The sequence below is a fragment of the Ambystoma mexicanum genome, chromosome 5q (genome assembly GCF_040938575.1).
Source record: "Ambystoma mexicanum isolate Mex_15411 chromosome 5q, UKY_AmexF1_1, whole genome shotgun sequence".
In the NCBI taxonomy this organism is placed as follows: Eukaryota; Metazoa; Chordata; class Amphibia; order Caudata; family Ambystomatidae; genus Ambystoma; species Ambystoma mexicanum.
This window is the reverse complement of record NC_090933.1, coordinates 754,440,168-754,465,486: the sequence shown is the minus strand read 5'-3', so window position 1 is coordinate 754,465,486 and position 25,319 is coordinate 754,440,168. Positions and strand designations below refer to the sequence as shown.

General features: G+C 44.2%; 1 protein-coding gene across 3 annotated transcripts in view; it reads right to left on the bottom strand.

Annotated features, from left to right (window-relative positions):
- Positions 1-25,319, bottom strand: part of LOC138497642 (polyamine-modulated factor 1-binding protein 1-like) — a 2,990,269-nt gene that overhangs the window by 2,825,906 nt on the left and 139,044 nt on the right. For all 3 annotated transcript variants that reach the window (XM_069621239.1, XM_069621237.1, XM_069621238.1), the window contains exon 2: positions 1,845-1,977. In XM_069621239.1, the coding sequence (XP_069477340.1) occupies positions 1,845-1,961 (117 nt within the window). In that variant the 5' untranslated portion in view covers positions 1,962-1,977. The remainder of the gene's footprint in view (positions 1-1,844; positions 1,978-25,319) is intronic.

The following is a 25,319-nucleotide window of genomic DNA, read 5'->3' as shown; positions in this document are numbered from 1 at the left end:
ATGATTTAATCCACAACTCTCGGATTCAACAAAATCCTTAGGCTTCACTGTTGACAGCAGACAGTCCTTCGAGAAACATGGACAAGAAAGCCCAAATAGCCTGGCTTCAAATCTCCACCGTTGGCAAAATGAAACCCTTCACCCGACTTGCAGACTGGAGTACAGGCCCTTGGTGTCTCGTACATCGAAATGCCCTCCGTGTCTCGTACATCGAAATGCCCTCCTGAGAGGGCTCACTGCCGATCAATTGGTCCCCCTAAAAGTAGTACACCCACACACGTACACACACACGTACACACACGTACACACACACACACACACACGCGCACACACACACACACACACACACACACACGGTATCTGGTGGCTAAGCTCCATGATCTGTTAGCACGCGCTCCTCGCACAGCACATTGACCAACCAGCTCAAATCACAACTCATCTGCAAAGAGGACCCGCAAACAATCCTTCGCTTCTCACACACATTCCCTCTAGAACTCATCCGAGTACCAGCTCAGAATGCCCCCATAATTCTCCCTTTTTGCAAAGCTCTCAAAATGTGCCCACACTGCAACTCGCAGTACTGTGCTACTAATAAAAGACGACATCCAAAAAATCCTGTATAACTACGCCCTGCACAGCACTCTTTTGCTCTCGAGCTAGGGCCACTCTTCAGACAATAAATTCAAAATAATTGTGAACTATTTAGCTGAGGGTGTGTGCATCCTAGTTCAATGTACACATTTTGTTTTCCTTGTTTAAGTTTCAGGACACGTTTTCAGTTACACTCCATGCCATGCCTCTGTATTACTTTACCCCTGCACGGACATAGATCTCTAATAAACCAGCTTAAACTTCAGTATTCTGCGTCTGTCTGCTCATTGGCCCTGGTCACAAGACAGTAACTAAGGGCGGGGTGACAGAAAACCCACCACTTATACATCAAAAGCGCCGTTTCTATAGGTTGAAGATCTCATACGGTTTGTAGAAACGCACTAAACAAGAACTTTTGGAGCTGCATCAATTTAACCCAGCAGTATGTAGACAAACGCATGGATTCAGAGAAAAAGTGATTCCACCAAAAAAGGTACAATTTAAAAAAATCCTTGCGTCATCAACTATAGGACCCTTTGGAATGTTAATGTGATTTTTTAAAAAAATATTTCTTTACATTCAAAGATGACATATGGTACATACAATGAAACAAACTAGAAAATAACAAGGAAGAATCTAGGATAAGAAAGCATTCATATTGCACTGCAACCCACAATGGAGTAAACCCTTTCATAATTATATCATATCAGTACATTTTTAACCAATGGCAAATAATCAACAGTGTCTTAAAAGCTTTTGTCCAACTACAATAAAGCAACATTATCGAAACAAAGTGAGTATTGACTAGCAAGATAAAAATTGCTAAAACCAACTTACTTTCACAGATCGCACCAATAAAACAGGTTTACTTTTAAAGCTGCTTTAGTAATGATATTGAAAGAATTAAATGTGGTTAATCCACTGCAGCATGCAGTACGTCGTATGTCAGTTATTCACATCTGTCACACCCAGAGCCACTACACCACATAACAGAAACTACAAATCGCTATTTTTACGATGTGGACATAGCTTGCTAAAATGGCATATCTCAATATAAAGACATTTAGGAAAAGTAAACTGAACAGTTTATAGAATTCTCTGCAAGGGTTTTTTAATTAATGCATTATTTTCTACTTTTCAAAAATGGGTTTTCTGAGACCTTACATTTCTGAGCGAAACAATGTGGTGCGCAATACTGCGTACAGCTGTACTGATAAATACAAATAATTGTGACAAACAAATGTAAATGATACCTCATTGATTGCATGGTCTCGATCAAACAGTGCTTTGCTCAAGTCTTCTTGCAGGCAGTGGATCACTTTGTCCTTAGCAGCCAGCTGAGACTTGAAATCGTCGGAGCAAGTCTTCATCTTGAGGTCTATTTGACTAACCATAAGAAAGAACAACACTTATTGTTTCGAATAGTTGAGCATGGTTCTATAAAAAAGGCACATGCTCACCACGGAGCCCTCTTAATAAATAAATGAAACACAAATAGGCAAGCAAACTGCAAATATTAGCTGAACTTATCTATTAATGCACATGCATGCTGATCTCATCTTGCTTCCCAAAGACCAACTCCAATGAGCGAACATGTCCACCTATTACAGCAGGTCTACCGGTTACCATGTTTTCATTGTGACAATTTTTGCTGTAGCCGTTTTCACAGTTGGCGAAGTGTTGTGTTGGGGTAGGGGTTTTGGGGGTGAGCTACAGTTTGAGGGTTTGTGGGGGAACACCACCATTCAAAAAAATAAAATGAATAAAAATCCCCAAAACAGCCTGGGTTGATAACACCACTAAGATTGCTGCAATAACACGTGAATCTGTGTCTACACATTTCGTAGTCAAAGGAATTGTACCATCTTTAGAGAAAATTGATACTTGAATAGAAGAATGGTCAAACATCAATGCCCTGCCTAGGTAATGTACAACCACTGCTTCTTTGATGAACTGTACAATGCATTGTATTGCATCTTTTGTATTATTAGATGCTCAGGCCTATCTAGGCTTGCAAATGGGTGAAATCCTAATTTCAGGATTTTCTTTTCTCCAAATAAGTAGCATAGCGTGCAATATTAATTTAAATTATGCCATTATTGGATTGTCCTTCCCAATTGCCATTCTCAATACCTTGACATTTACTTTCAGCAGTACTTCGATCACCCTGGTATGGCATGTTTTTCTTGTTTTTTGTAAACCAGAAGTTTAAAAATTATTGTATAGTTTGTGTTACTCTGTAGTAAAGAAAAAAATATTTTTATGTTGTACGGTTGGGTTTACTGAAGATATTTACTGCAGATTTCAAAGGCATTCTGTTCTGCAGCAGTGAGATTCCATAGCACCAGTGCAGTGAGCAACCAAAAGACAAAAGTACTCAAATGTACCCCTTTACTGGTTCGTTTCCTTCATATGACAAGGTGGCTGCTGACTAAAAAGTTGCGATTGTTTCACAGCTGCTCCCTGCAACTTCCAGGTTTCAATATGCTGCAATGAATTTCTATTTGCATGGAGAGCTTTGCTCACTTTAAATTATTGTCATGTTTGGAAATCATTCCAACCAATCGGAAGAATAGAAGGACTACCCGGGCAATTAAGCTACTTGTTTTCTATGTATGACAATCACACTGTCTCCAGAGGCCAGCACACTAACATAAGCCACAACAAGACCTGGCTGAAAACAAAGCTGAAAAATTGAGAAAAAAACAGGAAAGAACCCTACCTTGCTATGCAACTGGTCTCTGGAACATGCTACCAATGCAGATAAAACTTGACTCCTCCATCCTAGATTTTAGGAAGGACCCAAATAACATACTCTTCAAAGACATTTCAGTGGCAGCTCCACTCATCTCTCATCTCCACCTGCCAAGGCCCAGGCTCCCACATCCATCCCAGCTCCGATAGCAGCAAAGCCTCATAGGTAAAAATGGGCTGGGAAAAGTAATTAAGTTCTTGGAGGAAGCAGCTATAGATCATGCTACTTTGATACAAGGGAAAGCTACTGGAGGGATGGATCCTGGAGGAACCGCTGAAAGGACAGCTGCCTGGAGGAAGGCAGTACATGCTGAGATAGGCTGGGAGGGGAGGGGTGAGTGCTGCTAAGCTCTGATAGCTGCGACTAATCTGGACAATTTGTCCCCTCTCCCAAGAGGGGAGACACCCCCTTTTAGGCTAGGGAGGCGAGTCCACTACGCAAGACCTTCTCTAGGGGCCTGGGCAAGTGGACCCTCACTGGGAATGGTTCCCCTCTTAGGGACAAGGACTACCATTCCAGAGTGGAACTGCATACATGGATGTAGAAAAGACTTTAAATATCTCCTGTAATGACTATATTCCACAAAGATCCGTATTTACCTTTATTGGCTACAGGTAATGCTAAACACATCCTGATTGCCATGGTCAACGAAAAAGGACACCATTCTGTTTATTCCTGTGACGTGTATAAGAGGAGAACGGATTGTAAAGGGAGGAGAAATAACTTTGGTGAAATGAAAAAAACCTGTGAGATTGCAGGACTTTGGGAGAGTCCCAACACCTCGAAGGAGGAATGGAATTGTTTGCACCATGATAAAATGTTCTTTGTTAAAAAGAGAGTGAAACCCATAACTTGAGACAAAGACTGGGAAGAATATCCTGCTGTAAAAAAGGAACTTTTGAAGAACGAGAACAAGTTAAGTATAAGTTGGGCCAGGCCGAAGCCCTGCTGAAGCTATTGTAGAAAGCCTCCTGTTTTCTATTTTAGTTAGATGTTTTTCTAAAATGGTAGAACCAGTTAGTTGGATAGGATTCGGCCTAACACCGTTATTTTGGACTTAAACGTGCACCTGTAGCTTTTGTATTGCTAGGTAGGGAACTTCCCTTATAGTGATAGGGCCAGTCAGGTGTTTTTGTTCCATTTGTTTTAATAAAACTCACTGAATATGACCCCTAATCGTCAGAGCCCTCCTAGTTCACCACATAGCCCTGTGAAAGGAAGGCTGACGTGAAGGACGACAGCATAAACCCCCTGGGGGACATGGGTGGGGCAGGGCAACTGTAAAGCCAAGCCCTGGGACTTTCCACCCACTACCCCTGGGAAAAGATAAGAGGATTTGGGGCCTGGCAAGGCATGCCAAGGCCTTAAAGAGCCATATTGTTAATGCTATGAGAGAGGCCTATTGTGACTCCTGTACTCTTAATACACAGAAGTACTGGAGGAAAGAACCCTGAAACAAGGGGAAATGTGAGTCCTAGAAACCAAGGCATAAGAGTCCTTTTGAGAATGTTGCAACCCAAGCCCTAGGAATCCTGTAACCAAGGGCCTGCAAGAGGCCTTCTGTGAACCTTGTACTCTTGATACAAAGACGAAAGAGGAAGAAAGATCCTAGATACGAAGGGAGACAGAGGACAAAGCTCCAGGAGGGACTTGCCTTGAATTCTGAAATCCAAGGTCTGTGAGGGGCCCATTGTAAACCTAGAGACCTAAGGAAAAAGTGTGTTTGCTTTGCAATAGACAAGGGAAGGATTTTGAAGAGTAGGTGAGATTTTGAACTTTTGCTTTGGCCAAATCTGTGGAACTTGTGTTATTAGCATAGGATAGCCACGAGGCCAATGGCTCATTAAGCATAGGATTGAGGTTTTTCTGTTGGCAACACTATTAGGACTTTTTTTGTAAATTTTTCTGTAGATTAGACATCCCTGGAGGGGCAAGGATTTGTTAGAATAGGTTTTGGATCTTAGTGCTCCCAGTGTTCCCCTTGTGAGTTCAATCCATCTTAAGTTTCATTTAGCAGTCAGTCGTATAGCGTTGTCACTAGTACCCATCAGGCATTTACTTACAACTAGACCTGACCATGCAGTAAATTAAAATAAAGGTGTGTTGAACCGTAAGAGAAGAATTACTGCCTCTAGTTCCCCACAATGTATGTTGTAGAGATCTTTTATTCAGAACCAATTTAAATGGGGAAAGCTATGTATACACAGAACACACTCGCTGTGAACAAATTACATTTTAAAATCAAAAATGCCTAGGGGGTAAGCTAGCTGGGTTCCAAGATGGACACTACACTTGTGAGTGGATGAACTGAGGAAACCTGTGTTGACAGTCTGTGGGGAGGAAGATCTCAACTCAACCCTCCCTAGGTGCTCTCCCACTTTGAGTGAGCGGATGAAAAGGAATTGACATTAACAATGATGCAGGGTGGAGACTGCAATTTTAGCAGGCTCATACGGTCTGGAACTCTTCAAGCCAGCTGTTGCCCGGAATAGCCAGGGGTATAAAAAGAGCGAGTCACTGTTTCAAGACCAAATACAGGTGGAGGTAGGCTCTGATTAATCGGTATGTGAAATAAACTGCTGAGAGGCAGGGAGAAGCATATAGGTGTAACTAAGACCCAAAGACGTGATAAAAAGTAGCTATTAAGGGGGACAGGCATATTGACCCTAGGAATGTGCTTGGGGCAATTCGGAGTGAACTGAGCTCTACAAGTAATGTGGGCAAAAGAAATTTAATAACTGATAATGAGTAGGTAGTGCGCACACTGAGGAACCTAAGAGAGGAGACTGGCCATCTACGACAGAACTTGGGGATGGTGGCAGCTGCTGACAGCTTGCAGATGTGTAGTTGAAGGAGTTGAAGAAAGTTCCAACTATGCAGTGTCATTAAATCTTTAAATGGCAACCACAGCATCATCATTTGTTCAAGACACCCATGCCTACAGTTTGAATAAGCAGTGATGTTCTTCTCCCACATTCTCCCCCACTTCCAAAAGTGGAGTCAGAAATGACCAGCAGAGATGAGGCAATGGTGACCTCTCTCAAGAATTGCTACAAGACAATGACGTTGAGGATGCAATCACAAAGAGAGACTACATTGGAAGGTAATTCTCCAAAAGTCAACAAACATTGATTAAACACTAGAAAAACTAGGAGGGTTCGATTTCAAAATGACATACCAAGTAACAAACCTTTTAAAACTGAACTTGAACAAGTGGGCAAGAAGGGAGTATCAATATGTGTGTTCTCTGGGTAACTAGAACAGCAGTCTAGCATTCGAATGCATTTCCACCACCACAAATTAACACTAAGAGCTGTGCAGTCAGGGTGCAAAATGTGCGCTCTCGACTAGCCGTTGGCTAGTGATAATGGACTTGTGTAAAATTGAGCTGGCAAGTGACTTTTTTAGGGCTGGCTAGTAGCTAGCCACTTGAAATATGTACCCTGTGTGTAGTGATAGGATGTTAAAGGTACCCTGGAGATACATGACACTGAAGCGAAAACACAGTTTAAAAGGATCAAAGTAGCAAACATACTCTTTGTAAGAATATCCCAAAAGTCATAGCAAATTGCCACATCTCAATTTGTTCTTTTGCTCAACTATGGCGTGGTCAGAGGCCTTCCCTACCCACCTTTTCCTAACTTAAATTCGACTTATTGGGGCTGCCATGAGCAGACTACAGCTGCCCCAGAACGAAATAATTGTTCCGAGTTTCAAAAAAACAACATCACATTAATCAAGTTGTTTTATTGTTGTTACTGGACAAATGCAATTCACTAAATGGGGACTCGAGTTTCCTCTCCAAACAATCTTTAAAGGGTCCAAAATCCTCGTTATCTGCAGAGGAGATGGGTACACAGTGACTATTTTAAAGGAGGTTGCCCTCACTGAGCCCTGAGAATTGATACGATTTAAAACAATTTGAATAGACATTCAAGATTTGAAGTATGGCAACACTTAATTAAAACAGACAACTGAACAGGTGGACGTACAGAACAAACAAGCAATGGAATACCACGAGACCACGTGCCTTCTCGAACAACCAGTATGTTCTTGTGGTCTATTCTTGGAAAAAGATTGATCAAATCGGATGTCCTCAAGTGTAGATTGTTTGACATTCGCCGAGCCCAATCGCTAAATTCTTAAACTAGTATCCCAGAGAGGGGATGAGAAGACGTTTCCACCGTTTATCAGAGACATCCATCCAATAACTAGTTTTCATATATTTCCAACTGGATACAAGTGTTTAAGACCTGCAACAACAAGTGCTATTACCCAACTCATTGGTACTCAATGCATCAACCTGAGAAGGATGAATGGCTGAGAGTCATTGCTACAAGGATTCAAATCCCTATAAGTGCTGTTTGCCCAAAGATATTTTACGTGCAAAACTACCTTTCCATGGCTCCTTTAGAAGAAGGTTTCTGGACTAAATTGCAATCCACATGCCTTCCATGCTATTACCAGGAAGGTTGGTGTCATCAGATTCTTGGTTTCACCAGTTACAAATGCCCCAGCGATAGTCTTGTAGCTCACATAAACCTTTGAATACAGTTTTGTAAATGGTTTCTTTTGCAGCATGTGGTCTTGGCACCGAATCTAATCTTTGTATGTTTATTATTACTTATCTTTTCAAGTACATCAGATTTGCATTCCTATAGTTCCAATATGTTCCAACTCTCCTAAATGGACAGAATGTCTCCAATATTTGTGCCCTTCACATATCAAATTTCCTCACCCTCTCCTATTTAATTTTCTATGAAGGTCTCTTCCTTCTACAGCTTTTCCAGCAACATTTCTAAATTGCTGCATTGCCCGTGACAAATATTTGAAAATATTAGGCAATGAAAAGGAGTCAGGTTTTCTCGCCCCTGTAGAGCTCACCAGACACTGCAATTTGATGTTCACAGCTTAGGGACATAGCCATGACACAGCTGTGCTTCCATATCAATATTGGACCTTCACACAATAAAGTAAGCAAAGAATTTTGAATGGGTTACAAGTTTGGTCGTAAAAATACCAATACATTTTTTTTTAAAAGAGGGAAACCTCAGCTTCATCCTAGTGAAGCCTACAACTTATTCAACTTGCCTTTTTTAACAATATGAATTTTAAGGTTATTTGGGAGTAGAGGACATCAAACTTTAAAGTTTTTTTGGGTGTTGCACTTGGTTTAAATTCATGAAAGTTGCAGGTAGATTAATGTTTGCAGACAAAGTGGATTACAGAAGTCGTTCCTGGCTGCGGCTGGTGAAAAGAAAACAAATGTACTTGGAAGGCTACATGCATGCGATTTGCGTGGCAGTTCATCTGCAACAAAATGCAATGTCGACTGTTTTAACTGTCAAAAATGGAATTCTTAAAAAAAAAAATATCAAAATCAGACCTGTAAATGGCTGATTATGGTTTGCTTTTAATGGCACACGACTCCAGTAAACTAATAATACATTGCAATACTAAATACATAAGAGACTCATTTAAACGATATCATAGAATGAATGACTACATTATGCATACTTAATCATGTATGACTTATCTTATTCCAGCCCTATATGACACACAGCAGGACACACTTGCCATGTACTCTACTTATTGTAATACTACACACCTCAACAGTACTTCGCTGACTGACTTCTGAAAGATCAAAAGCAGAACACAGCATGTCTGGCCCAAATGATTGCGCTTCAGAAATACACAGATGCAAGTCTGACTTGAAACCACAATATTAGCCCTTTCAACTGTGCCTATGTTATCGCCTTCAGAAGGATAAAAGGCAGAGTGTCCCTACTCAGATTGAAACATATGAACTGCTGGTTGTGCAGAGATCTCTGCAGCAGACAAACTAATTTACCAAATATCTTACTGCATAGATTAATCTGTTGTCGTATCTGTAGGCCATGTAAAGGTGTATAGCACTATTTCCTGTTGCTGGCTGCCCCTGAATCCTTTCTGCTAATCCCAGCTCTCCTTTCCTACAGACTTTCCTTCATTGAAAGCTAAATTTACAAGGTGTTTACACCAAATCTCTGCTCTGAAAGCCAAGCCTCATTGAAATCCACTCGAAATGAATGGCATACAAATTATGTGAAGGGGATTGGGCAGGTTGGATTAAAAAAACAAAAAAAAAAAAACACAAAAAGTCAACAGAAAAAGTTTGTAACACATGTAAACTGATGCGACTCACACCGAGATTAAGAACAATCTGTAAACCACTTTTGAAAAAAGCCTACTCACTGCTGCATCTCACATCTGTGAGCAATATGAGGGTGATCTAGTTCTGGCTAATCCCTACTCACCTTGTAGCCGACTGGTCTAAAAGTCAGGTAATGCTTGTGGCAATAAAGTAATCTTAATCTTGAACAAAAGCTCCGGTCCATGCACCTGCTAGCAGATCATTCATGAATGTCAATAAACTGTATCAACAAGAATGTTCTCACGCATGAAATCTAGTGTGGTACGAATATTAGCATCATGTAGATCTGCATGCTTCTTTGCCTATTTTAGCTCAGAAAAAATGTGACATTTCTTATTTTATAATTTAAGAAAAACTTCTGAGCATATAGAAACTCTAGCCTTCGTATTTCTGCCTTTCCTCCCTTACATTTACACATTTACCACAGTTAGACTACACAAAGGGTCCAAAACAGAAGTGGGGGTGGGGGACACGCGTCATCTCAAAGGAGTCTGATCTGGGAAAGGTCTTTCTCAAACTGCTGGTTTTCAGTGATTATCTTTATTCTTCCATCTGTTTGGTTAAAGGGGTAGTTCGGTCAGAAATGTTATTGGCCTAATGGATCAGGCATGTATTTCATAGCATACATATTGTTCTTAAATAAATTTCCAATGCAATTTGCAAGAGTTTTTCTCACTTTAACACATGCAAAAATGTCGGCTCAGGTACCACCATCCTGTGCTATTCTTATCGGCTTATCTATGGCCCTAAATTCAAGTGCCATCACTGCACTGATTTGGATCGCCCGCCCCCAAAGCTCACGCCCCATTTCACAATGCCAATGTACGTCTCATGTCAACGTCCTCTGTGTGCAATCGATTGACTTGTCTCCATGGAAATAGCAAGATGCCTCGTTCCTCGACAAGTATAAACAAACCCTTTCTGATCACACATCGTTGGGTGTTTCTTTTTTCTGCGTGTCAGTGTATTTCATTTCGAGCCTCCCTAGCTTGGTTCCCCTCTGTTCAGCTCTCTGCCAAGGACGACACACTGAGAATAGGTTCTTATACTAATCTTGCCTATTTACGATGTGCTTTTCTGACAATGGCTGTGACATTGGCTGTTTCTTTGCTTTTCTTTTTTAAACATTCAATGTTAATGGGAAACCTCTTTTCATTGCTTTACACAAACAAAAAAGGTATTTATTTGCCTCTCTGTTGATGCTGTGCTTCTTCCCTATTCAGGAACTATGGCAACAATTCAGCCCTGCATGTACGAAGTGAGTGGAGACTATGTGGAATCAGATGAAAGTCATGAGCATCAATCGCCGCAGTCTGAATCCAGTCGCATGGAAGATATTGCCACCTGGTGTACCTGCTTTCATTGTGAGCTTTTGTCTACTCTGGTGGAGAACTGCTATTGCAGAGAAAACTCTGGCTTCTTGGCCTACATTGCCAAAGACGACACACACCGCCATGCGTAACCGAGCTGCATGCCTCACAAGATCCATGCTGCAAATGATGATGGTCCTTATGCACAAATTTCGAGTTGCAGTTCGACCTCGTAATCCAAGTAACGAGTAAGTTCACTCTATAGATCTTATTTGTTTCACAATAGAGATGGGTAACAAAATGTTGTTCCCCCAGATCAATACAAGTTCGATGCATCACTGAAGCGAGAATGCTTCTGTAAAATGAATAATTTACTCATTGTGAAATGAAGCCAAAGTGTTCCACTGTAGATTTATCATCCGAACAATTTGTTTTTTTGTTTGAAATATTTCCAAAACTTTTCTCTTTAATGTGCGTTCACATTTGTAACTGATCCGTAGTTGAAATCACAAGTACTGTCAATACGTTGTATCAAAAGGTACTTTTTACATCAATACAATGCCATACATTTTACAAGGAAGTGCAAATAACAAAAGAAATGCAATTATTGGGTTCATTCTAGTAAACTACGTCTGTATCTCTTACGCAGGCTTGTGGTTTAGCGCGCGTTTACATGGTGGATTCATGGAAGACTGGGATTTTGCGTCCAAAGTGTAGTACCTGCCTTTGTGCTTTGAGCCATTTGTGATGAAATCCCCAGTGATAGGGGACAATACTGTGGATTTATGCAGCTAGTACCTCGACCGCAGCAGTCTGAATTGTAATGACATTGACATCCACTTCACGAAACTAAATAAAAAAATTATAATTCAAGCAGAACATTTGTTAGAAAGGTTTTGCAAGTCCACTACACATCCAAACCTATAACAGTATTTTAAGATATTGGTGTGCAATAAACTGTGCATTGGCCTATCACACTCGCCCCATCCTCAGCCATCCTCATCCATCCCCCCCATCCGCTATCAATGACAGTTCGCACCTGTGGGCGTGCGCTCGCAAGGAGGCTGGGAATGCTCAAGGTGCCGAATACCGTGTACACCACAAAGGGTTCTTCCACACTGGGACCATTGTCCACATGGACACCCCAGATCTAGTGTCTGCAGACTTCCCTTTGAAGACCCCGTCCCTGCAATCAACATACCCCTGTGTCCCTTGAACATTGTTCCTGGCCTTCTGCGCCCGCCTCATCCACATCGACCCCTCCTCCAGCATCAATGGCAGTTCGCACCTGGGGCACTACCAATTTATGGCGAGTGCACAAGTGAAGTACCTGAATGGTACATCGTCTCTCCTTTTATACAAATTGAGCCTGCACCAACAGAGTTGGTTCATCATTCCTTTACAAAAGATAATAAAATGCAAACATGTTTAGCATATATACTCCACAATTTGACCAATGCTTATCTATTCTCAAGTGAGTATGACAAACTATGTTTTTCGCAGATGTTCCTACTATGTCAAGAATCATCAATGTACTCATGGCTCAATCATATATTCTTTCCACCAGTTCATGGTCAGTGACTCATATTTGAAGTCATTGAAACATAACCCCATCTGACTTTTGCATCAAACCAGTAGGCGTCAAAGGCTGAGCACTACAATTCAGTGTTTAACTAAACTTACATGCAGTCAGCCTTGACATAGCAATAACCCACAGAGAGAACTTGCCTTTATCTTATTTAACCTAGGTTGTATGACCAAGGGCCAAGCGACCAGAAGAACAAGTTACTTTCTTACCTGGTAATGTTCTTTCGATGGGATGGTCCGACGACGTATTTCATTTCTATGACAGGTAATGTCCACAGCTGTGCTGCTTTGGAAAATCTTTGGCGTCTGCGTCCTGCATCGATGACGTCGATGCGCCGACCCCGAGGACCTCCTCCAACGACCGATGTTACCCAATGTGATAAGTAGGACGCACGACGCCCATAGCCAGTTTTTTCCCCAGAACGTGTGCCACCAGTTTTCTGCCAGTCAGACACACAAGGGCTTGCGGAACGCAAGCTGCAATCGCAAAAGAAATTCTGCAGCGGGGAAGGCAGGGAGGGAGCGATACGGAATACGTCGTCGGAATATCCCATCGAAAATAATGTTACCAGGTAAGAAAGTAACTTGTTCTTCGAGGGGATTGGGTCCTCCAACATATTCCATATCTATGACAGACTCCCAAAGCAGTACCAAGCAAGGAGGTGGGAAAGAATTTAGAATACAAATATAGCATGCCCAATCAAATTGCGGAATAGAGAACTGCCTTGCCAAAGGCCAGATCTTGCCCTCTGATGGAATCAAGGGAATAGTGACGTACAAAAGTATGTACTGAAGCCCAGGTGGCTGCATCACAGATGTGACGAATAGGAACTCCCCTCTGCAGGGCAGTAGACGCAGCCACTCCTCTGGTAGAATGGGCCCGCAAGCCAGCCGGAGGGTCCTTACCCGCCAAGTGGTAACACTCGGAGATAGCTAAAATAATCCGATGAGACAAAGTCTGTTACGTCACAGCTTCTCCCAAACCCTTCCCAGCGTAACCAATGAAAAGTTGATCATCCACTCTGACCCGGGACAAACGCAAAATATAAAACGCTCTCCGAGGATCATGCCTATGGAGCCTCTCCTCTTCCTTACCAGGATGTGGAGGAGGATAGAACGCCGGAAGAACAACCTTCTGGCTCAAATGAAAATACGAAACCACCTTCGGAAGAAAAGAAGGACGAACTCTAAGGACAACCCTGTCCTTGTGAAACACAGTGAAGGGTGGCTTAACTGAAAGTGCCTGTAACTTACTCACTCTGCGAGCGGAAGTAACCGCAACCAAAAACACAGTTTTCAGAGTCAACAGCCTCAAAGGGTAAGAATTTAAAGGCTCAAACGGAGCACCCATAAGAAACTTAAGAACAAGGTTCAAATCCCAACCTGGCTACAAAAAAGGTGACGGAGGAAACACATTAGTGAGCCTTTTCAAAAACTGCGAAATTAAAGGAATCTTAAAATAGGAACACTCTTCAGACGAGTGCTTAAATATGGACAGCGCCGCCAGGTAACCTTTAATGGTCCCCACTTGCAAGCCCCTATGGGCCAAAGAAAGCAAAAAAGACAAAACCATGGGAATGCCGCATTCAAAAGGATCCACATTCTGAACTCTGCACCAGTCGCAGAACTTACTCCAACGGCAACGGTACAGAGACTCTGTTGCCGGCCGCCTGGCCGAGAGCAACACCTCCATCACGTCTTCAGGGAGGTCCCAATCCTTATACCTCAACCTTTCAGAAGCCAAGCGTGAAGATTGAGGGATCTGACCTATGGATGGAGAACCTGACCCCCCTCCCGTGAGAGCAGACCGTCTCGGTAGGGAAGACGACGTGGAGGGCAGATGGACAAGTCTAGAAGGTCTGGGTACCACGTCCTGCGGGCCCACGCCGGAGCAATGAGGATCATCCGGGAACCGAACCTCCGTAACCTCCGCAACACTTGCGGGATGACGGGGACTGGAGGAAACGCGTACAGCAGTGGGAATGACCACTCCACCACGAACGCGTCTCCTAAGGCTCCTTTAGGAGGAAATTCCCGCAAGCAAAACCTTTCCGGTTGACACTGGAGGCGAAGAGGTCCACTTGAGGGGTCCCCCAAAGGGCGAAGATCTCCAGGAGAATCTCCTGAACCAGCTCCCACTCGTGAGAGATTGTGCTCTGCCTGCTCAGAGCGTCCGCCGTCTCGTTGTCTCCGGCCAGAGGAACTGCCGAGATCGAAACTTCCTGCTGGATGGCCCAGAACTCGAGCTGCATCGCCTCCCTGCACAGCGGAAGTGACCCTGCCCCCCCTTTTTGTTGAGGTAGTGCATGGCCACCGTGTTGTCCGTCAGAATCAGGACGCTCTTCCCACGCACAGTCGGCAGAAAAGCCTTTAGGGCTAGCCTGACGGCCCTCAGCTCCAACAGATTGATATGGAGTATGGACTCCGACGGAGACCAACGACCGCTGACTGTCAACTCGTTGGCATGAGCTCCCCATCCCGTGAGGGATGCGTCCGTCACGATCGTCACCTCCGGCCAGGGCAGCCAAAATGGGGCCCCCTTCATCAGATTGCCCTCGACGGCCCACCACAGAAGGTCCCGGGCTACCAAGGGCGGCACCTGCACAGGGTCCGACAGCCTGCCGGAGGACTGAGACCACTGGAGCTTGAGTGCCCATTGCAAAGACCTCATCCGCAGACGAGCCTCTGGCACCAGAAGAATGCAGGATGCCATGAGGCCGAGCAGTCTCATGAACTCGGACGCTGGGAGATTCTGGTCAAACAAACTTGTGCACCATCTGCTGAATGTGAAGAGCCCTCACCTGAGTAGGAAAACACTGCCCCAGGGACGTGTCGAGCACTGCTCCGATGTACCGGAGCCGCTGCGTTGGTGTCAAATGGGACTTCTTTAAATTGAGGGAGAAGCCCAGCCTGTGAAGGGAGTGGCAGGTGACGGACAGATGATCCAGGACTTGCTTGGGAGAGCTCCCCCTGATCAACCAATCGTCCAGGTAGGGGTAGACGTGATTCCCCCCTTTCCTGAGATGCGCTGCCACCACCACCATGAGCTTGGTGAAAACCCTCGGGGCGGAGGTCAATCCGAACGGCAGGACCCGAAACTGAAAGTGCGAGTCGCCAACCGCGAACCTCAGGTACTTCTTGTGCTTGGGATGGATCGGCACATGGAAGTAAGCATCCTTGAGGTCGAGAGGCACCAACCAGTCCTGAAGTTGAAGGGCCTGGAGGACTTGAGAAAGAGTCACCATCTTGAACTTGTCCTTCCTGAGGAGTTTGTTCAAACCGCGCAACTCCATGATGGGTCTCAATCCCCCGTCTTTCTTTGAAATCAAAAAATAAGGGGAATACCATCTCTTGTTCCTCTCCGCTACAGGTACCAGTTGTATGGCGCCTTTCTTCAGCAGGGCTTGAATTTCCTGCGCAAGGAGCGGATCCGGACTCTTCAAAGAGAGGTTCCCTGGTGGAATGTCGTGAGGCCTCTGCCGAAAAGGAAGCCAGTAGCCGTGGGTTATGATCTCCAGAACCCACACATCCGAAGTAATGGCTTGCCACTCTACAAGATGCTGCGCCAGCCTTCCCCCAACCGGCGAACCATGGGACCTGGCCTCATGACTGAGTGGTAGCGGCTGCGGCATTGCCTGAGGGCAAAGAGGCAACTGCCTGAGCCGCCTTGGCACCTCGAATACCTTTGTTTCCACCTCTGGCACTCTTACGATGGCCTCTGACTGCTAGGACGAGTAATAGCGAAAGGAACCTCCCCTCCATTGCTGTCCCCTAGGACGAAAAGGCAGAGGTTGGCGAACTGCAGCACCCAATGATTTCGCTGCAGCTTTGGAGGACTGCAACCTCTCAAGGCTCTCGTCAGCCTTGCTGCCAAAAAGGTGTTCACCGTCAAAAGGCATGTTGAGGAGCCGGGACTGCACATCAGGAGCGAACCCAGACTTCCGCAACCACGCAAACCTGCGCATTACGGTGCTCGCCGCCATGGACCGGCTGACACAATCCGCCAAGTCCAAACCCGACTGAACGGCCTCACACATAGCATCCTTGCCATCCTGAACCATAGCAAGGAAACCATCCCGTTTGTCCCCTTCGGGAATATGATCAGCCGCTAATGCGACACAGTTCCACAGAGTGTGCGTGAAACGGGACAAGGCACATATGGAGTTGCCCGCCTGAAGCGCCATACCCCGCGAAGAAAACACTTTCTTCGCCCAGCCGTCAAAACGTTTGTCGTCCCTATCCGGAGGGATGGTAGGATACTACGCCTGCTTTGCCAGGGCCGTAGCCGCCTGCACCACCAAACTCTCCGGGGTGGGGTGCCTAGACAAGTAGCAGGGGTCGCTACTGGCTGGACGGTATTTTCGCGACAAAGACTTGCCCACTGCCGGGAGACTCTCCGGAGCAGTCCAAGCCGCCGCCACCCTTTTCTGCAGAGCCATATGAAAAGGCAAAACCGGGTCAGTGGGTGGACCGAGATCAAGGATGTCCGTGAGATCATCCTGAACGAACTCCCCTGGGGGAGCTGACCAACCCAAGTACTCGGTAACCCGAGACATCAGGCGCCGATATGAAGAATCAGCATGAGTGCCAGGCTCCGACCGACAAAGCTCCACCTCCGGAGAGGTGTCCAGTCCACTGGCATCATGCAGCGACTGCCTCAGGTCATCAAACTGGCTATGGCCCGAGATAAGGTCATCTGGAACCGCAACCGGAACCAGGCCGCCATCAGAGCCTTCATCACCCTCTGAAATGTACTCTAGGCAGGGAGAGGAAGACCTCTGCGGACCAAAGCAGTGCCGGACCTTAGCCATAGCCTTTCTAGGGGCAAACCCCGTGCCACGGGGCCCCTCTGACACCACCGCCTCGAAAGGCGCCGGCGTCGACAGAAAAGGCGTCGAGCGAGTCGGCACGGACGTCGACAGAAAAGTCGTCGATGTCCAGCGAATCGGCGTCGACGACAGCTGCAGCACCGTCAGCGTCGACACAGTCCTCGAAGCCGGAGCTCCGAGCATGTCTCTCGACAACCTGGGCACCGACGATCCCCTCAAAGACGGAACCTCGAGAGAAATCGTCGACGACCTCGGCACCACAGGCGTCGACGTTTTCTTCGAAGACGGCACAGGATCACGCGGTCTCGAGCGCGTCGAGGACCGGGACCTGGAACGGGCATGGCCAGAACGGCTACCCTTGTCTGAGCGGGACCTCTCCCGCGAGCCGTGCCGACCACCCGAGCCCAAAGGCGTACGGGCGGTGTCTCTCGACCGGTACCGACAGACCCCACTCGGAGGCGTGGACGGACCAGTGCCCTGCGATTCCAGAATCGCTAGCATCTGCTTCCCGAAGGAAGCCCATTCCTCCGGTGTCGCTTTCATGGAGGGATAAGCGACCCGCCGACGGGCGGAGTCCTCGGAAGAGGACGGGGAAGGCGACCTATGCCGGCGCTTCCTGGAATGCCTAGAAGAGGCGGAGGAGTGGTGAGACCGACTCCTGGAAGGAGACCCACCGGACTTCCGACGACGACGCGGAGAGTCACCTCTCGAGTCATCGGTCGAAAGCCCTGCAGACCTCGACTTCCGGGGCTTAGACACCCGGCCTACCGACAGCTTCTTCTTGCGTTCCTGCAAGGCCTTTGCAGTGAGCGACTGGCAGTCGACACAGTCGTCCGTATCGTGGGCCTCCCCGAGGCACCAGAGGCAGGCGTCGTGCGAGTCTGTGACCGACATCTTGGACCCACAGTCCCTGCAGTTCTTGAAGCCCAGACGCAGGGTCGAAGATGAGAAAGACATCGCCACGAACAGGTCTTCACAACCATACCGAACAGGTTCAACGAACCGAGAATAGAAAACAGCAACTCCAACGAGTCGAGGCGTACCGAGAGTCACGAAGCGAACACGTTCGCGGAAAAAACGGAACTGAGGCTATGGGCGTCGTGCGTCCTACTTATCACATCGGGTGACGTCGGCCGTCGGAGGAGGTCCTCGGGGACGGCGCATCGACATCATCGACGCAGGACGCAGACGCCAAAGATTTTCCGAAGCAGCACATCTGTGGACATTCCCTGTCATAGATATGGTATACGTCGGAGGACCCAATCCCCTCGAAACACACCTTTCTGTGCAGATCCAGTTTTTTCAACACCAACATATTTTGCAATGACTAGAGGGAAAAAGGCCACAAGTATATTTCTATTTGACAAATGTACCCCTTTTAAGCCCTGCAAGAAAACAGGGTTTTGATCGCAGAAATTGATTAGCTTAGGGCTAATTAAGTACATATATTTATTATATTCTAACAAAATTACCAACAGAACATCTGTGAAATCCACAACGGATATTGGCATCTCTTCACTTCTTACCTTTCTCGCTGAATCGGCTCATCTGTTGTTCCAAGTAACTGTTAGTCAACTTTTAGTGTCGTTTTCTGTATTGTCAACGATCTCCACTAGGACACTTTCTATTGCTGTATAATGCAATGTATACCCTATTCTCACTTAATTTTATTTAAAAGGTCTACACTATTATCAACCGGCATAATCATTTTTATCTCTGTAATAAGAACATAACATTACAGAATATTCTTTTTAGATGTAATTTTAGTAGTGCATGTTTTCTAGTTGTTTTAGGTCCCATTTTCTATAAAGTCCATTTATTTTTATTATCAGAGGGATCAGATGTTTGGTTTACCCACGGATACTTCTTTAATACCAATAATCTTTTATATTTCTGTATCAAATCACAAAGGCAATCAAACAATGCCTTCACGTTAAAAGTGATAGTACAGTCCTTCATGTTTTTCCGAAGGATTTAAATTTAATAAGAACATGGCTCTCCAGCTGCGGATTTCCAGTGTCTGAAATTGAAAGCAGAGCCAAGTATGTCTTGGATTACGCAAGGGGCAATAGATTCCGCGTCTGCAGTATTCACTTCTCTGAAGATTTGGACGAGCAATCATAGTACACCACAAAGTGTTGCCACTGAATACTTTGAAAACTTCTGCCCAATGCAGTTCCAACTCAATTTCAGCACACGCTGACCCAGGTGAGTAGTGGATGCTCCATTTTTAAATGTATTTTACCATTTTCTATGTTTGCATGTATAAGTCTTTGAAGTGAACACTCCTATTGAAATTGTCGGTGGGCAGGTATCAAAAATAATGTCTTTCATTTTTCAGGGAATAATTCCATTGATATTTCATTGCATGTCTTACCTTCTTGACACAAACTTCTTTGGTTTATACATTTGTAAATTTAGATTACTTTGTGAGATACTCAAATAGCTATAAGCAATGGGAGCCTTACCAAACACACGCTCCCATTGCGTCTTTTTAAAATGAGGTCATCTTTTTGGGTGAATTTCCATTTCTGTCTCTACGTAGACCGCACAGATGGAAGTACAAACCTTTAGCATGGAGGAAACCAGACATAATCAACATCGTAACGGTGAGAGCAGGGACGTCATTTCACGAAAATGCCAGGGGTAGTGGAAGTGACATCACACAACCCTTGACCTCTGATGACATCACAGGAAGTGATGTCATTTGACCCCACCCAGAAGTGACATCACGGGAAGCGATGAAACACAACCTTTCACCCCTCAATAAAACAGGAAATGGCATCACATAGCATTGTTTATAAGTACACTACAAAAAATATGGTTACGCTATCACTGTAAAGTGATATACATTTCATACAAGAATGGATCACCAGATGTATCGTTAATATCAGTGCGTATAGGCCCATATTACTAAATCACTGAATGCAAGCAGACGTCCAAGGCCAAATGATAATTATGTGTTATTATATAGCACTTACACTTAAGCCTTCCTATAGAACAAATACACATACAATATCACCCAACCTGTGTTGGTACTCATTTATCAACCTCAGCAGGATGAAAGGCTGGGAGTTGAACCTGCAACCTGCATATCTCACACACATTGCAGCAGCAAGCGCTCAACCCACTGAGCTATCTTACCGGCAATAGCCATCAGAAAACCAGCCACTCCAGAAACAAAGCCACATGCTGCAGGCAACAGCCCATGAGCCTCAATGTAAAAAAAGTTTAAAAAAAAATAAAGACTTCCATGGGTGAGAGACTTGCACACAAACAACTTTTTTTTTTAATGTGGTATACATTGCAATACCAATGTACATTTTCTAACGAACAATATTCTGACTATTTGCATCGATTAAAGGACCAGGATGCTACATCGACCACTATTCCGGAGTCCACAGCGACCTAACTCACCTTTCAAGCACATTTTTTAGAATAATCCTTCACATGTGACTACACAAAATATGTATTTGTTCAAGTTCCAACCAAAAACGTATTAATTGTTATGTATAATGTTAACCTTCAGACTACTTTCTCAACAGAGACCTTTTCAATGTATATTTTGCAATGCATTACATCAACAACCTTGCTGTATTTATCGCAGAAACACATGCAAATATGAAAGTAAACCTTCAGAAAAATGTACTTTGTGATTGAATAACAGACCCTTTCACCATATTAATTGTGTTTCTTTTAATTTTAGAAATGTTAGCTGCTTAGTGAAAAATGGAATGGAAGAAACAAAATAACTTTAAAATGCACTAAAGGGGACACAGTTTAATCAATATGCTTTCCAGGGTGAAGTCTGGCCAACTCCCTGCAACATCTCTGAAGGTTATCAGGTATAGTTTTCATATATGTATTTTACAAATGTCACATACACACATTGTTCGACTCCACGTTATTATTAATTTAAAAATGTTAATTGGAGGATGAAACTAATTTTTTAGAGAGTTTAACTCGTATTGCAAGGTTGACAATCATTAAAACCACTTTCTCAAAATGTAGTTTGTGAGATCGAAAGCTTTTAACATTAGATTATTTGAAAATGTACTCAACTGTATTTGAATTTATTATGTACAAGGAATGTGCTATTAAAGTGGCAAAAATTAAAGACACACAAGGTCAAGAGGTATACATAACATATTGTAAAATATCATTTATTATCAATTTTTACAGTGAAGTAACATGTTTTAGTTGCTTCCGTAATTAAATTGTTACATTTTTATTTTTATTGAATTAACAATTTTTACAAAAAGGAAAAAGCCATTTAAGTCCATCTCAATGTTGGTACCTAAAAAGAAGAGTGGGGAAAAGAAAGACACCCTCCCTCCCAAATGTAAGAAAAAGAACCCCTTGTTTACGTAGGTCAAAACCAGAACAGTCCAGCTTCTCTGTGATAATTCAGAGTCTCTTTTTAGTCCTCTCGAGCTTTCTTGAATCATGTTATTCCGGCTTATTCTCTTTAGCCATTTGATTTTACAGTTTCAAATGGCCTAAGTCCCCCAGTCTTGACCTTGTAGGGCTTTCTTCATCCCTCCGGGTTTTTACTCCAAATCGATGCTCTTAAAAAACAAAGTTACCCCTATCACACATCGGGTATCATCGCCATTTGACAGGATTCTCCACCAGTCTACTTCTGTTAAAGTTGCGAAGGCTGACATGATTTGTCCCAAGGATGTCTTTCTGGCATGGGAGGTTCCTTTGCAACCTAACAGAAGATGCCTGCTTGATTCTACTTCGTCTTTCTTTTTACAGAATCTGCATTTATTTGTTACAGTTTGTTTCCTTGTGAACAAAACTTCATTTGTTTTAAGCTGGTTCAAACGGAATCTTAAAAGGTCCTGCTCCGGGTTTTATCCGGAAATTTTTCCAGGTAACTTCTGGTCTTGTTTAATCTCTTTTCCGTTGTCGGGAAGTGCTTTGTTAGTCCATAACTGTTGGCAGTTTCACCTGTGGCGATCCAGTCCAATTCTAAAAGTTTTTTAGATACACTGTCTGGGTTTCTTACCAGCTGATCTGTCGTGACATCAATCTGAGTCAGTAATTTAATATTTTGATCTTTCCACTCAATCAGTTGTTTAATATTATCATTCTCCATTTCTCTCCCAATCAGCTCCAGAACCTTTGGCTTGTTTTCCTGTATGATCTTCCAATACAGCATTAGCGTGTTTCATTCTTTAATCGCTCTTAATGATGAAAGACATACTTCCCATCTAATAAGTGGCATAGGAGTGCTCTGTGACAGTCGAAGCACTTGCCTCCAAAAAAACCTCTCCAGTTTAGTCCACAGGCTTTCCTGGCGGGCAAGCGTAGCCGCTGTTCCGTATAGTATTGCTTGAACCACCTTTGCTTTCCAAAAGGTTATTACTGCTTTAAGTGAGAATTTCCCATATTTTTTGTCGATTTTTGCTTGCGAGGTTAGGGCTTTCATTTTTGTCCAAATCATGTCCTGCATAGGTTTCTCCTTTGGGTTATTACTTAACGTCACTCCCAGGTATTCAAAGATGTTTACTGTTTCCAGCTTTTGATTGTCTGCAAACCAGTTCTGTTTTTGTTTAGTTCTGCTGGATGGTTCCCACGTCATCACCTTGGTTTTTGATTTATTAATTTGCAGATTATTTTCTTTCAGGTAAATCGGCCAAGTTGGACAATTGCTTCTGTAATCCCACCGATGTAAGATCTAATAGAATTAGATCATCTGCATAGAGCAGACGTGGTACGGCTTCTCCTCCAATCTTTGGTGGGAAACATCTCACGTTGTCCTGCGTTTTTGCAAAGTCCGCCATATATGCATTGTATAACGCGGGCGCAAGGGGACAGCCCCATTTTACACCTCTTGCTGTTTTAATACCGTCCGACAAAAGTCCCCCTCGACTTAGCCGCACCTTGATTGATGTATCTTGATAAAGTGCTTTGATTGGTGCTAGTACAAGGTCAGGACATTTTAGATTTTCCAGTTTTTCCCACAGTAGTTGTCTATTGACCTGGTCAAAGGCTTGGACCAGGTCAATGAAAGCCACATGCACTCGTTGGCCTGAGTAATCTTTGCTTTTATTATGCTCATCGCCATGATGTTTGGAAGAGTCCCTGCATTCTTGACAAATCCCGTTTGAAATGGGTCAGATCTATTTTCTTCTTTCAGCCAGGTTTGAAATGCTTCCACTGCGAAGCTTCCAAAGATTCTTCCGATGACATCCAGGAGTGAAATCGGGCTGTTATATTTTTATATAGGGATAAATGATTCTTTCGGTGTAAAAGCAAATTTCAAGGTTAATACAATTTAAAAATGTAGTTTGTCAGCTTGATTTGGTGGTCCCAAATCCAGTTTGACAGTTCCAAGGAAAATCTGCAAAAAAGGGGTAGATAAAGGTTTTTAAACAAAAATGATTTGTTTAGGACTTACTCCATTGATGAAACATATTCAAGTTTTAATTGATCTATTTTGTATGTGTGCTATAAATTAAGCAGGTTTATTTTCTCTTAAATTAGATGCCTAGGAGGAAGAGGAGCACAAAGACTCAGAACACTAGACTAACCAATAATGTCGGTTGCCAAAAAGACGTGATTTGGGAGAAGCTACATGTTGAGGCGGAGCACGGATCACGCAAGATTCAGTGTCGTGATGCAGTAGCCCAGTGGTTGGAATTTGAATTAAATGCAGCAGTGACTCCTGGAAAATATGCCTGGGTCATTTTTACACCACACATTAAACAGAAGAGATTGACAACACAACAGATGTTGCTGAATTGCTTGCAGAACCACCCACACAATCAGCACCCTATCAACAAATTATTTTTAGGAAGCTGAAAAGGTTACCTGCTTCCCCAATACATGTGGACCTATCGGAACACACACAGAAATTACTGAAGCATCTACACCACTAATGGACTATTGTGCTTGTGATGTGGACTACACCCTTCCTAGTGTTGAGGACTTATCCACCTCAATGGAATCGCAGTCCACTGTACCTGTAGACAATTGGCTATTTAAAGGAACCAAAATACATTGTATTCGACTGCACCCTGATCAAAATCATGAAAATGGTTAAATGCAATCATAAATTGCATTTGCAGTATTTGTGGGGAGCCACTGGTGGAGTTTACTCGTTTAGTTAAAGGCACCAACGTGCACATCAAGGGTAGCTGTGCACACCACCATAACTAATTTTCATCATCTGCTTAAGCCATAGTTGGAAACGTGCCTGCTGGAAATGTAATTTGTTCATCTGCATTGTTGTTTTGTGGATCAATGTTCAGTACACTTTTTTTTTTTTAAACGTGTTTATTTAAAACAGGCAGGTTATGGCGATACAAAGCTTAATCACTTGCGACATGTAGCATACAGTAATACCATTTGGCGCTCCTCCCACCCCATCCCTCGGGCTCAAGTTCCTTCTTCACTTCCCTGTAGGGGATCTCCATCCCGAATAGTTCTCCTGGCCAGTTGGGGCTTGAAAGTCAGGGCTGGGAACCTTTGGTCAAACTCCAATACCGGACCCCAGATGTTGCGAAAGCGATGCAAGTGCCTGCTCCTGGAGCCGTCACCTTCTCGGCGATCAGGATGTCCCAGACTTTCATCTACCAGAAAGGCATGAGAGGGCCTTCTGTCGTTTTCCAGGTGCGGGCTATCACATTCCTACCCGCAAGTAGGCATTGTGACAATAGTTTGGCCTTGGGGCCAGACCTGGGGTAGATCCCGGGGATCGGCGCACCAAGGAGGATAGGCTCGGGGGCCCAAGGGCAGTCGCACCCGAGTGATGTCCGCTATCGTCGCCAGGCATTGTTTCCAAAAGGCTTGGGCCTTGGGGCAGGACCACCACATGTGGAAGAAGGAGCCTATTTGGCCGCACTGCCTCCAGCATTGAGGGTTGATCGTGGAGTTCATGTGGTGGAGTCTTAGGGGAGGGTAGTACCAACGAAGGAGGATCTTGTAGGCACACTCTCTATTCGTGATGCATGATGAGGAGGTGTGAGCCCGTGACCAGATGTCAACCCACTGTTGGTCTTCAATCGGATGGCCCAGGTCTTGGCATGATTGGATACAAGACA